At 38.5% G+C, this 15,211-nt stretch overlaps 1 protein-coding gene across 3 annotated transcripts in view; it reads left to right on the top strand.

The window, feature by feature from the left end:
* UBE2W (ubiquitin conjugating enzyme E2 W) overlaps positions 1-15,211 on the top strand; it is a 69,214-nt gene that overhangs the window by 38,387 nt on the left and 15,616 nt on the right. For 2 of the 3 annotated variants that reach the window (XM_004011742.4, XM_060393816.1), the window contains exons 3-4: positions 1,701-1,803; positions 13,537-13,692. In XM_004011742.4, the coding sequence (XP_004011791.1) occupies positions 1,701-1,803; positions 13,537-13,692 (259 nt within the window). Of the gene's footprint in view, positions 1-1,700; positions 1,804-13,536; positions 13,693-14,160; positions 14,208-15,211 lie in introns of all 3 variants that reach the window. The other variant, XM_042254342.1, reaches the window with a different exon arrangement.

The raw sequence follows: 15,211 nt of genomic DNA, 5'->3' as shown, positions 1-15,211 counted from the left end.
TTGATGAAAGTAAAAGAGGAGAGTGAAAAAGTTGGCTTAAAGCTCAACATTCATAAAACGAAGATCATGGCATCTGGTCCCATCACTTCATGGGAAATAGATGGGGAAACAGTGGAAACAGTGTCAGACTTTATTTTTTTGGGCTCCAAAATCACTGCAGATGGTGACTGCAGCCATGAAATTAAAAGACACTTACTCCTTGGAAGAAAAGTTATGAGCAACCTAGACAGCATATTCAAAAGCAGAGACATTACTTTGCCAACAAAGGTCCATCTAGTCAAGGCTATGGTTTTTCCAGTGGTCATGTATGGATGTGAGAGTTGGACTGTGAAGAAGGCTGAGCGCCAAAGAATTGATGGTTTTGAACTGTGGTGTTGGAGAAGACTCTTGAGAGTCCCTTGGACTGCAAGGAGATCCAACCAGTCCATTCTAGAGGAGATCAGTCCTGGGTGTTTATGGAAGGACTGATGCTAAAGCTGAAACTCCAGTACTTTGGCCACCTCATGAGAAGAGTTGACTCATTGGAAAAGACTCTGATGCTGGGAGGGATTGGAGGCAGGAGGAGAAGGGGACGACCGAGGATGAGATGGCTGGATGGCATCACTGACTCGATGGACGTGAGTCTGAGTGAACTCCCTGAGTTGATGATGGACAGGGAGGCCTGGCTTGCTGCGATTTTTTGGATTGCAAAGAGTCAGACACGACTGAGCGACTGAACTGAACTGAACTGAAGTCCATAATAATGTGAGGTGCTCAATAGTAGGCCAGCACTGTATCCTCAACCTTCCTTTTGTTTCCCTGTATTTAATATATAATTTTTATACCTGAAAAGTATAGGATTTAAGGAATTGACCAGGTATACAGTAATTATAAGAGGCATGGTTGTAATTAGGAACTCAAATTTTTACTTCTAAAATCTGCCCTGTCATCTATATTCTAATAAACTGTGTTCCTCTTTTTTTAAAAAAAAATTGGAGATAGTGTGCAGTATATTATTATAAACAGATTTATATTCATGATTATTATATATGAAAACAAAGTAAGCTTATATAGATGCCATGGAAATCTATTCTGGGTTTTATTAAATGATTGAAACAATGAGAGACAAAGGAAAGGCCTTTTAGAGCCTTGAGTAGCCATCAGAGTAAGAGGACTGATGTCAGCTTAGCTTCCTTTTTCCTGGTTAGCTGTCTCTGAAATACTCATGAGAAAAGTGATCTGACAGCTGCTGTAGTCATTGCTGACATCAACTTCTCTCATATTAATAGCTTCTAAAATAATTGATATCAAGAAAGCAGTTGATTAGCTTGATTTTATCTATAAAAACTTTTCCATAATTGTAGAGATGGTCTGAAAAAATAAGGTACCGTAAATTTAGTAAGAAGAGTGTAGACTTTGGTGTCAGTACACTGAAGTTGAGTTTTATTTTTTTTATTTTTTATTTTTTTCTGGACCTGAGTTAAAACTTGGCTCTGTCCTTTTTAGCTGTCTGACGTTGGTCTGCTTATTTAACCCAGGAGTGTGAGAGAAGGGAATAGGGCCAGGATTGTTACTACCTACTCCTGTTGGGAGGATGAAGTGTGTTGTTACACGTGGGTGACTCCTGTCCCATTGCCTGGCATAGATGCATATCTGGTGTTTTTTTTCCTCCTCGCCCCAGTCCTTTATAACTGAAATTAAAATTTTGTTTTCTATTCTAGGTGGATTGTAGACATGGAAGGTGCACCAGGTACCTTATATGAAGGGGAAAAATTTCAACTTCTATTTAAGTTTAGTAGTCGATATCCTTTTGACTCTCCTCAGGTAACTGTTTTGCTTTTTAAAATTTTATTGTATTTTTAGATTATAGACAAATGCCAAATTCGTGATTTTTGACTAAGTAAAAATTTATAATCTTTACAATTATATTAAGTAGATTTGTTTCTTTATCTTATTTGTAATATAATCAAAGTCATGAACAATTCACTGTATTGAGATTTACTTTGAGATTAGGCTTTGTTGCTTTTGTACTTCTAAAAACTTAAGACTATTTCTGATCCATTCATGTTAAGTAGACCAAAGGGCATGGAAATCTAACCCCTAGGCCCACAGGTTTTGGGAGAACTTTGCATTTTGGAGTAGCTGGAGCCATGTCTTTCTAGATAAGATGATGGTATTGACAGAATGACATCATTAAGAGGCAAGTGCTGCTTTGAAAGGAGCACTTCTTTGATTTCTCATGCCATGCTGTCTCTTGTAGCCTTTCAATACTGCAAGGGCAAAATATAAGATATTAAATATCTAGACATCAGCCCCAAATCTGATCGTTTCAGTGTGAAGCACTATCAGTTTAGTTAATGTCTGAAAACTTGGACAAAGGGTAGTGGTGGTAGATAAAAATTTTTGAGAACTGTTTAACTGTGGTAAATGATTAATCCTTGGAGGTTAGAGAAAAGGAGAATTTAGGATGAATTCCAGCTTTCTGGGTTGGTAAGATGGATAATGAGTTACTAGTAGCTAAATGATAAGACAGTGACTAACTCTGTGTAGCACTGCTAGGTGATGAGGTGTTGTAGTCATGAAATTTCCCAAATAACCTAAAATTCAGTGTGTTAGGTGCTAAAATATGCTATTTTTGAGGAAATTCATATTTCATTGCTACTTCTAAGTTGTTGTTCAGTTGCTAGGTCTTGTCCTACTTTTTGCAGTCTGATGAACTGCAGCAGTCCAGGCTTCCCTGTCCTTCCCTATCTCTTGGAGATTGCTCAAGCTCATGTCCATAGAGTCAATGATGCCATCAAACTGTATTCTCTCTCCTCACCCCCTTCTCCTCCTGCCCTCAATCTTTTGCAGCATCAGGGTCTTTTCTAGTGAGTTGGCTTTTCGCATCAGGTGGCCAAAGTACTGGAGCTTCAACTTCACCATCAGTCCTTCCAATGAATATTCAGGGTTGATTTCCTTGAGGATTGACTGATTTGATGTCTTTGCTGTCCAAGGACTCTCAAAGAGTCTTCTCTGGCACCACAATTTGAAAGCATCAGTTCTTCGGCACTCAGCCTTCTTTATGATCCAACTCTCACATCTGTACATGACTACTGGAAAGACCATATCTTTGTCTAAATGGACTTTTGACGGCAAAGTGATGTCTCTACTTTTTAACACGCTAAACTTTTCTTCCAAGGAGCAAGCATCTTTTAATTTTGTGGCTGCTATCACCGTCTACAGTGATTTTGGAGCCCAAGAAAAGAAAATGTCACTACTTTAAGTAGTGACACAAACAGCTTAATCTTCTCTTAGCCATGTAGGAATATAGATGGAAGTCAACTTTCGTATTGTGCTATAGTTAAAAAGATAAATGTTTCAAGGCATAGTATTAAATGGAAACTGATTCCTTGAGTTCTGAAGTTTCTATGTGAGCAGAAAAGTAAGATGTTGGGGGCTCATTTTTATGTTTTTCTAAAAAAAGGTGAAGAAGTGTGTCTTGTTGTGACCTCTGGGTTTCTGTAATAACCACACATCAACTGTAATTAGAAACCAAATGTATTCCTTCTCTTCAGAAAATGATCTTCACTTTCTTTTGTTGCCTTTGGCTTATCAGCATCATCTTAACTGTTTTTGCTTGAAGGCAGTGAGGTATCCACTTGTTCTCAACCTGTTCCTCTACCTCACTTCAGCTAAGACCCTTGAAGGCCTGTGAAGGAAGAATACGAATCATGGAATCAGACACTTTGCCTTAGGGAATACTGGAGAAGGTTATCTGTGGAAACTCACAAATCTTAAAAAAAAAGTATTTCTCTAACCATGAAACTAGGTCTAAGGTATTCTCTAAAACTCTGTTCTTAATTCTAAATCAGATGTCAAACTTAAGCATCATTTGAATTTCGTCTTTAATATTTTTGTAAGTGAGAGCCTTTGTCATAAATCCTATCATCTTAGCTTATATTCCTGTTATCCTCTTCCCTGGCTTCACTTCTGCTTACTGGTCTGATTTTGGTGTCCTCTAGCTTCTTTATTCTGCTCACTCTTTAATGTCTTTAACCAGCTTAAGCCACTGACTCCTAGATTTCCAACTCTGTTTACACTCTCTTCCTTCTGAGGTTTAATTTCATGCCCTTGTTGGGCAGCTCTACTTGAACACCCCCAGACATCCCAAATTTAATACAGCTAATAAACACAGTTTTTTTCCTAATAACGAAATAAGAGAATTCTCTCTTTGGGTTTCTGTTCACCCGTCTTCTTGTGTTTAATTTCTTTCCTTTCCCTCATTCTTAAGTGTGGTTTTTCAGATCCTTTCACAGACATAAGGCAGTCTGATCACTTTTCTTACGTTATCATCAGAGCTGTGTGGTCCAAGTTAATAGTTTTCATTTGGGCTATTACAGAGTAGCTTTTAATTCTTCCCACTCCTAGAGATCCTTTCACATTGCTGTTAGATTTCTTTGAAGGTGCCGTTACCTCATTGGTTTTCCCACAAACATCCGCCACCACCATCCTCACTCTTCTCAGTAAATCCTGTGATGGTTCTTACTTCCTGTGGAGTCAAGCTTAGCAGTCCAGTCTCTTTATGGTCAAGTCTGAACTGAAGCATTTCAGCCACACATTAACCTCCATGCCTTCTATTGTGTTGTAGTATTTGCATCATACTTTAGTATGACTTTCATTCTGATTTTATCTTGAAACAGCTCAATGAAATAGAGGAAATAGATTCACCCTCATTTAATGTGAGAGAATTGAAGCCTGTAGAAGTGAATTTTCTTGTTTATGGTTTAAAAGCTGGTTATTGGAACAATCAAGAATCAGACCCAATTTACTTTGTTCCCATTCTGCTGATTAGGTGTGAATACCAACATGGAAAATACCTGCTTATTCATTAAGTGGCTCAGTGGTAAAGAATCTACCTGCTAAATGTAGGAGACGCAGGTTCGATCCCTGGGTTGGGAAGGTTCCTTGGGAAGGGAAATGGCAACCCACTCCAGTATTCTTGCCTGGGAAATCCTATGGACAGAGGAGCCTGGTGGGCTACAGTCCATGGGGCAGCAGAACAGTTGGACACGACTTAGCAGCTAATCAGCAACAACAGATTCATTAAGTAATATTATTTCTGAAAATTAAAGACTACATGTAGAACGATGTGGAAACCCTCGGGCGGTTGTTCCAGTCTTTTGAAATACGAAGATCCCCTTTTAACATCGGTTAATTTTATGGTCCCTCCCATGTCATAGAAGTTGTATATTCTGATACCCATGATTGAGAAAATGACAGAGCACTGGAAGTCCAGTAATACTTTTAAACTATTTTAAAGTTATTTTAATCGTATTATCTACATGGTTATAAAATAATTACAAAGGGTCCAGTACTCAAAGCTTAATGTACATATAGATTTGAAAATTTTTCCAATAGCAAAACTTTCCTGAGGTCCACTGCTCTGAACAAGTGGTTGCGAAATTCCCCATTCACTGACAATTTTATTTGATGAGATGTGGAAGCACACGGGTTTAGGGAGGTGAGATAAGTAATGGCAGTGACCCAGGTGAGAGGTGATGGTGATTTGGACCAGAAGGGTAACCACGGAGGTTGTGAAAGTGGCCATATTTTGGACCTATTTTAAAGGTGCTAAAAAATATGCTTGCCTTGATTATAAAGCTCTAGAAACATTGTAGCAAATAGTGTCTTCATCTTTTTGTTTGTGGTCTGATTCTCACTGCTTTGTGAAAATTATTAATATTCATTCCACTGATACATATTAGATGACTAAAAAGGGGAGAATTGAATTGAAAACTATTCTAAAAATCTTGTCCCCAACCACTGTTGTCAAATATTTATCATGTATGCTAGACTATCGTATGTCATGTATATTATTCATAATTAAATTATTTTAGTTTATGAAACTATCTACTTGTATGTTCAGTTTTTGTAGTTGCCCTTTAAGTATTCTCATCTACTTGCAATTTTAATCAGAGAAAACATTCCCTCTTATTGTCCCTATAGAAACCTTGGTGTCCGTATTGTAGATTGGCTTTTATAATTATAGCCTGTTTTGTATTGCTTATCCTGTGTATATTGTATTTTGACCTATCTTGATATACCATATTTAGTGTCTGACTTCCTAATCACTTGCAGAGCATTAGTCTGAACACATTAGTATGCCTGCATTGTGTAAGATCTCAGTATTGTGAGGTCAGTGAGTATTGAGCTTGATGTTTAAAGTCCTCAAGTATGACAAGTAACATGAATTTCATATTAGAAACAGTTAGCTAATATCCGCTCTTTATATTATCACTGTTGGTAGCATTCAGTTTCGATCTTAGCAGTTTTATGAACAAATAATACATTTAGTACCCAAAGGTTACCCAGAGGTTGACTTGCTTAAAATTTTAGGTTGTATGTGGGAAATGCATTCTTACCTCCAAAAGCATAGTTCTTTCTCAGCTCTCATCTGCTTTCGAATTTGAGCCACTCTGATAGGGGGGTATTTGGAAATTTAGAGATATTTGAGGGCTGCTTCTTTTGCAGACTCTGAATTTCAGATGTGGTTCACATACATTAGATCTAAGATCCTTTTCTAAATTTTTTTTCCATTAAATAGCTTGTTCTTGAAAGTCTGTAATTCCATTTTATTCAGTTTGATTTACGTAATGGGGAATGTGTGCACTCTTGTTGTTGTTTAATCTGAATGACTACTTTGAATCTGAATAAATTGTTTAAAAAAACAAATTAGCAAAACTCTTTATTCCCTTTGGTTTAAATTTCATTGTATTCAGTTTTCTTGTCACATCTGTGTTAGTTTATCAGCTATTTGCGACTCCCTCGGCCCCAAAAAACAGGTTTTCAACTCTGAAAAGTTTAAAGACTCTTTGAGTTTTCAGAACCTATTTAGCTGCATTGAAAAAGCTTGAAATGTCCATTTCCTCCTCAGGCTTGTACTGCATATTAAATAAACGAGGACAGTTAACAGTGTGACCTTGAAGAAATTGAGCAGTGGCTTTGCTTGTGTCCTGTGCAGAGAACCAGAATAGCAAAGTTTACATCAAAACTGTCTGTGCAGACAGCTTACTAGACTTCTACGTGAATAAACTGTTGGAAAACATTTTTTCTTATATCTCAGGAATTCTCCTCTGGCATAGAAACTCAGCCTTTCTCTGTTTAGACAAACTCCTAGGGGTTACCTGTACCATGTGTACCACGTGTGACAAATCACTTCACGTGTTTTGGGTTGTTGGAAGTTTTAGATTGGCTGCATTTGTCCTGAATGCAGCAGGTTTAAAATCCCGTTTTGTTTTTTTTTTAAGCATTCAGTTCAGTTCAGTTGCTCAGTCTTGTCCAACTCTTTGTGACCCCATGAACCGCGGCACACCAGGCCTCCCTGGCCGTCACCAACTCCCAGAGTTCACCCAAACCCATGTCCATCGAGTCAGTGATGTCATCCAACCATCTCATCCTCTGTCATCCCCTTCTCCTCCTGCGCTCGTCTTTCCCAGCATCAGGGTCTTTTCAAATGAGTCGGCTCTTTGCATCAGGTGGCCACCAAGTATTGGAGTTTCAGCTTCAACATCAGTCCTTCCAATGAACACCCAGGACTGATCTCCTTTAGGATGACTGGTTGTATCTCCTTGCAGTCCAAGGGACTCTCAAGAGTCTTCTCCAACACCACAGTTCAAAAGCATCAATTCTTTGGCGCTCAGCTTTGTTTAGAGTCCAACTGTCACATCCATACATGACCACTGGAAAAAACCATATCCTTGACTAGACAGACCTTTGTTGGCAAGGTAATGTCTCTGCTTTTTAATATGCTGTCTAGGTTGGTCATAACTTTCCTTCCAAGGAGTAAACGTTTTTTAATTTCATGGCTGCAGTCACCATCTGCCCAGAAAAATAAAGTCTGACTCTGTTTCCACTGTTTTCCCATCTATCTGCCATGAAGTGATGGGGACCAGAGGCCATGATCTTCGTTTTCTGAATGTTGAGCTTTAAGCCAACTTTTTCACTCTCCTCTTTCACTTTCATCAAGAGGCTTTTTAGTTCCTCTTCACTTTCTGCCATAAGGGTGGTGTCATCTGCATATCTGAGGTTATTGATATTTCTCCTGTCAGTCTTGATTCCAGCCCAGCGTTTCTCATGATGTACTCTGCATAGAAGTTAAATAAGCAGGGTGACAATATACAGCCTTGACATACTCCTTTTCCTATTTAGAACCAGTCTGTTGTTCCATGTCCAGTTCTAACTGTTGCTTCCTGGCCTGCATACATTTCTGCCATTTCTCAAGAGGCAGGTCAGGTGGTCTGGTATTCCCATCTCTTGAAGAATTTTCCACAGTTGATTGTGATCCACACAGTCAAAGGCTTTGGCATAGTCAATAAAGCAGAAATAGATGTTTTTCTGGAACTCTCTTGCCTTTTTGATGACCCAGCAGATGTTGGCAATTTTATCTCTGGTTCCTCTGCCTTTTCTAAAACCAGCTTGAACATCTGAAGTTCACGATTCACGTATTGCTGAAGCCTGGCTTGGAGAATTTTAAGCATCATTTTACTAGCATGAGATGAATGCAATTGTGTGGTAGTTTGAGCATTCTTTGGCATTGCCTTTCTTTGGAATTGCAATGAAAACTGACGTTTTCCAGTCCTGTGGCCACTGCTGAGTTTTCCAAATTTGCTGGCATATTGAGTGCAGTGCTTTCATAGCATCATCTTTATTGAGATCTAATTTATTTCAGTCTGCTCAGCAGACCTGGGTTTGATCCCTGGGCCAGGAAGATCCCCTGAAGGAGAAAATGGCAACCCACGCCAGTATTTTGCTAGGACAGTCCCATGGACAGAGGAGCCTGGTGGGGTACAGTCCATAGGGTTATAAAGAGTCAGACATGACTGAGCCGCTGAGCACATTGTTACTGATAGATATAATTGAGGTAAATGGTCCTTCAAACACAGCTGTGCCAAAGTCTCTCAGGGGGTCTTCTGCAATTGGACAGGACAATCTCTTGTTTTAAGACTTTTCCTTTTAATTATCAGGTTTATTTTAGCTCTCTTCATGGAAATCGGAGAAGGAAATGGCACCCCACTGCAGTACTCTTGCCTGGAAACTCCCATGGACAGAGGAGCCTGGTAGGCTGCAGTCCATGGGGTCGCTACGAGTCGGACACGACTGAGCGACTTCACTTTCACGTTTCCCTTTCATGCATTGGAGGAGGAAATGGCAACCCACTCCAGTATTCTAGCCTGGAGAATCCCAGAAACAGAGGAGCCTGTTAGGCTGCCATCTATGGGGTCGCACAGAGTTGGACACAACTGAAGCATCTTAGCAGCAACAACTTCATGGAAATGGAGGGTGAATGTCCAGAATTTAAAGGACAAAAAAATGCGGTGTATAAAGTCATTCCTTTGAGAAAAAATTCCTCTTCCTTATATTCAGTTCAGTTTAGTCACTCAGTTGTGTCTGACTCTTTGCCACCCCATGGACTGCAGCACGCCAGGCCTCCCTGTCCATCACCAACCCCCAGAGCCTACGCAAATTCATGTCCATCATGTCCGTGATCCAGCCATCTTGTCCTCTCTCATCCCTTTCTCATGCCTTTGATCTTTCCCAGCATCAGGATCTTTTCAAATGAGTCAGTTCTTTGCATCACGTGGCCAAAGTATTGGAGTTTCAGCTTCAACATCAGTCCTTCCAATGAATACCCAGGACTGATCTTTAGGATGGACTGGTTGGAGCTCCTTATAGTCCAATGGACTCTCAAGAGTCTTCTCCAACACCACAGCTCAAAACCATCAATTCTTCAGCACTCAGCTTTGTTTAGAGTCCAACTCTCACATCCATCCATGACTACTGGAAAAACCATAGCTTTGACTAGACGAAACTTTTTGGCAAAGTAATGTCTCTGATTTTTAATATGCTGTCTAGGTTCGTCATAACTTTCTTTCCAAGGAGCAAGCGTCTTTTAATTTCATGGCTGCCCTCACCATCTGCAGTGATTTTGGAGCCCCAAAATGAAGTCTGTCACTGTTTCCATTGTTTCCCCATCTGTTTGCCGTGAAGTGATGGGAACCGGATGCCATGATCTTTTCTTGTTTTCTGAATGTTGAGCTTTAAGCCAACAATTTCACTCTCCTCTTTCACTTTCATCAAGAGGCTTTTTAGTTCCTCTTCACTTTCTGCCATAAGGGGTGGTGTCATCTGCATATCTTAGGTTATTGATATTTCTCCGGCAATCTTGATTCCAGCTTGTGCTTCTTCCATCCCGGCATTTTGCTTGATATACTCTGCATATAAGCTAAATAAGCAGGGTGACAATATACAGCCTTGATGTACTCCTTTCCCAGTTTGGAACCAGTCTGTTGTTCAATGTCAAGTTCTAACTGTTGCTTCTTGACCTGCATACAGATTTCTGAAGAGGCAGGTCAGGTGGTCTGGTATTCATCTCTTTCAGAATTTTCCACAGTTTTTTGAGATCCACACAGCCAAAGGCTTGGCATAGTCAATAAAGCAGAAATAGATGTTTTTCTGGAACTCTCTTGCTTTTTCCATGATCCAGCGGATGTTGGCAATTTGATCTCTGGTTCCTCTACCTTTTCTAAATCCAGACTGCACATTTGGAAGTTCACGTTTCACGTACTGTTGAAGCCTGGCTTGGAGAATTTTGAGCATTACTTTACTAGCGTGTGATGTGAGTGCAATTGTGTGGTAGTTTGAGCAATCTTTGGCATTGCCTTTCTTTGAGGTTGGAATGAAAACTGGCTTTTCCGGTCCTGTGGCCACTGCCGAGTTTTCCAAATTTGCTAGCATATTGAGTGCAGCACTTTCACAGCATCATGTTTTAAGATTTGAAATAGCTCAACTGGAATTCCATCACCTCCATTAGCTTTGTTCATAGTGATGCTTTCTAAGGCCCACTTGACTTTGCATTCCAGGATGTCTGGCTCTCGGTGACTGATCACACCATTGTGGTTATCTGGGTCATGAGGATCTTTTTTGTATAGTTCTTCTGTGTATTCTTGCCACCTCTTCTTAAAATCTTCTGCTTCTGTTAGGTCCATACCATTGCTGTCCTTTATTGTGCTCAGCTTTGCATGAAATGTTCCCTTGGTATCTCTAATTTTCTTGAAGAGATCTCTAGTCTTTTCCATTCTGTTGTTTTCCTCTATTTCTTTGCATTGATCAGTGAGGAATACTTTCTTATCTCTCCTTGCTAGTCTTTGGAACTCTGCATTCACATGGTATATCTTTCCTTTTCTCCTTTGCCTTTCGCTTCTCTTTTCTCAGCTATTTGTAAGCCCTCCTCAGACAACCATTTTGCATTTTTGCATTTCTTTTTCTTGGGGATGGTCTTGATCACTCCCTTCTGTACAAATGTCACAAACCTCATCCATAGTTCTTCAGGCACTCTGTCTGTAAGATCTAATCCCTTGAATCTATTTGTTACTTCCACTGTATAATCATAAGGGATTTGATTTAGGTCATACCTGAATGGTCGAGTGGTTTTCCCTACTTTCTTCAATTTAAGTCTGAATTTGGCAATAAGGAAGTCATGATCTGAGCCACAGTCAGCTCCTGGTCTTATTTTTGCTGACTGTATAGAGCGTCTCCTTCTTTGGCTTTGAAGAATATAATCAGTCTGATTTTGGTATTGACCGTCTGATGATGTCCATGTGTAGAGTCTTGTCTTGTGTTGTTGGAATCTTACATTAGCTTCAGCCAAGGAAATGGGTCCCATGTGTTAGCAGTAGAAATAGTAGAAGACACCTACTCATATGAAAGTGTGCTTTGTTAAATGTTAAGTATTTGTAAAATTGTAATAAAATCAGATTCGTAGGTAGATATTTAAAAGCAAAACATAAGTTATGGTAGTTAACTATAATATATCCTGTATTAAAATATAGCATACTTTATTGTGGATACAGTTTTTTCACTGGCTCTCTTCTGCTCTATAAAGGAAAAAAAGGGGGGATATACCTAGAGCAGTATATATCATCAATTTTTCATCACTTAAGATAGGGTTTTTTCCTTATGAAGATTTTACTGTATTCAAGTATGAGGCTATTTGTGGGGCTGAGATTTACTTACTGTTAAGTCTGGTTTGAGAACTACTAGTTTATATTTGATGTGCTAAAAGACTTCAGTCGTGTCCATCTCTTTGCGATCCCATGGACTGTAGCCTGCCAGGCTCCTGTGTCCATGGGATTCTCCAGGCAACAATACTGGAGTGGGTAGCCATTCCCTTCTCCAGGGGATCTTCCCAACCCAGGGATCAAGCCCATGTCTCAGGTTTTCTGCATTGGCAGGCAGGTTCTTTACCACTTGAGTTTTATAAAAATACCATCATACATAGTAAATCAGAATCTGTGAAAGTGGGGCTATTGAATTTGTATTTTTAGCCAGATCTCCAGATGATTTTTTCCCCCCCTAAAAGCCAAATGGGGGACTTTCCTGGCAGTTCAGTGGTTAGGACTCCATGTTTGCACTGCAGGGGGCCTGGGTTCCTTCTCCAGTCAGAAAACCAAGATCCTGAATGACACAAGGCACAGCCAGAAACTTTTAAAAGGGGTGAGGGGGCAGATCAAGAAATAAGAGTGACTGCTAAGACTTGCTGCAGCAGTAAAAATGGTGCATGATACTGCAGTATAAAATTCACTTAGAGAATTGGTGGTTAATTTTATATCAAAGTGATTTATTATGAACTAACATATATCCAAGCTTTGTTAAATATGAGACTTCTACTTTGATCTAGCTTGGCCTGTGCTTACAGATTCCTTGGAATATATGAATTTACTCTCCTGCCTATTCAGATGCTTAGATAGATATGTTTCAGAAGCAGCACTATTGATATTCTGAATGCATTAGGGCTAAGGAAGGAAATAATAGATGTATTATCTTTCAAAACAGTGCTAAGGCAAGATGGATAAAGGAGAAAACTGGTAGAAGAATTGAGTAAAAGAAAAAGCAGAGAAAAAGAGCAAATAATTGGGAGACTCATTCAACCTTTGCTTTTTGATCCAAGCACATAGGTCTTTACTCCTTAATAAGTGGTAATTTGAAATTGTTCATCATACTGAAGTTTGAGTTTAGATGAGGTAGAATATATAGCAGTCATTTCCTTTTATGTATATGGCACCTTATATAATAGCGTTGTTGTCAGTAGAAGGAGTGTTCCTATCAGATGTAATTTATATTGTCCTAAAATTGAACACTAGGATTTGGAATTTTAGTGTATTTGATTTCTGTATGTGGAGAACAATGAGTAGAATTTGAAAAACTGTTCTTGTACATATAGTTGTCTTTCACTAGTCTAAAAATGCTTGGTAATTTAGAAAATTTTAAAGTAATTTGTGAAAACTAGCTGAAATATAAAATAGATAATCTGAAGGTTTTTTTCCTACTACATGGTTATTCATATTAGTAAAACCATTACTTATTCAGTTGATAAGAATAAACTGCAAGCACTTGTTTATCTTGTTCATGGCATTGATTTTGTTTGTTTTCAGTTTGGTTTTAAAATATTAACTTATATGGAGAATATTTTATTTTTTGGTAATACAGATAAAATTAATGGTTTTTGTTCTTTCTTAGGTCATGTTTACTGGTGAAAATATTCCTGTTCATCCTCATGTTTATAGCAATGGTCATATCTGTTTATCCATTCTAACAGAAGACTGGTCCCCAGCGCTCTCAGTCCAGTCAGTTTGTCTTAGCATTATTAGCATGCTTTCCAGCTGCAAAGAAAAGGTAGGACTTTCCAGAAGTATTCAGGTAATAGCTCTTCTTTTAGTTCAGCTAGAGAAACTTTTAATATAAAATTTATTTGAAGAAAGTGCTTAATGCTTTTTATTATGAAGTTATAGAGGATGTTTAGTAGATTGGAAAATAATTTGATAATAGACATCAGACTTTATATTTCCTAAATAGGAAATTCCTTTAGATGTTCTTAAATAATCCAAGTTTTATTTCTGTAGGCATGCAAAGGGCAAAAGTGTATAAGAAATTAGGCTTTCCAGATTTCACCGTGGGAAGCCCCAGAAACAAGCCTTCTAGCTCCCTTCGCCTCTCTGCTGGTTTCCACCCTATAAGCCTGCTTTAGAGAATTTTCTAGGAACCAGAGCTCTCCTGTCATAAAGACTAGACTGAAGGTGGCGGACTAAATTACTAATAGAATTTTCAGGACTTTTCCTCTTATTCTCCTCTACTAATCTACAGATTCTGTCTGATGGAGAAAGGGGGAAAAGACCAGAAAGAAAAATCATGTGAGTTAAATTTAGAATACCCTGTTAAAGTATCTAAATCCTCTCTGTTTCCAGCCCTCTTTGTCTTTCCTGCTTGATGGTTAGTGTCTCAATATTCTTACATTTCTATATTTTAAAGCTTCTCTTCTCCATGGTGAGGGGGAGGGGAGGATTTTGTTTTGTATTCTGTTTAAGGAAAAATGAATTTATCTTAGAGATCAGGGAGCCGTAGGGTTTAGCAGAGTTTTTTTTCTATTTGAACTGTCACTTTTACCAAATTACTATTTAGAGAACATTGAAGAGAGTACTTCATTTTTAAATGGTAGCTTATCTAGATTTTGAAACACTCTCAGCCACTTGTTTGCAAAGTGAGTTTCTTAGAATGTGAGTTCCATAGGAGGTTTCATGGTGTTCAGTTTATAAGAAAAAATTTTGTTCAGATAAGAATGGAAAATAATGGGTTAAATTGCATATATATTTATTAATTCTAATGTGAGAGCCTTTAATATGCAATTTTATGTACCACAAGAGAAAGAAAGAAACTTCTTGCAGTTAAACTATCACATACCCTTAGTTGAAAGACAATCCCCATATGGGTAAAATATTAAGAAAAAAAATGTACATCTTAGAATAGATGAGAGAGGGGACTTATTATCTAATGTTAATACATGTTTTAACTTGAGTTTCCTCTTGGTTGTTGGCTTTTCTTGGCTGCATTTTAGGCTACACTTGAGCTTTTGTTAACCCCAAGGGCTTGGAAATAAGTTTTATTCATTTATTGCTTCTATATTTTCTCCTCTCCCCGCCTCCAACCCCAACACACATACACATTTTAAATTTAGGTGTGGGGCAGAGCAGTTTACAATTACAAAGGTTTCTCTTAATTTTAATGCCTTTAGAAAGATGAGGCAAAAAAAAAAAAAAGAAAGAAAGATGAGGCAGTAACTATAGGATTTTAATAAGTTAAGATTAATGCCAGTGGTGTTTGTGCATAGTTCTTACATGTGCCTTATGATTATTAGATC

This window comes from Ovis aries, chromosome 9, assembly GCF_016772045.2.
Source record: "Ovis aries strain OAR_USU_Benz2616 breed Rambouillet chromosome 9, ARS-UI_Ramb_v3.0, whole genome shotgun sequence".
NCBI classification, from domain to species: domain Eukaryota; kingdom Metazoa; phylum Chordata; class Mammalia; order Artiodactyla; family Bovidae; genus Ovis; species Ovis aries.
Note: the sequence above shows the minus strand (reverse complement) of the source record. Positions and strands in the feature narration are given on the sequence as shown.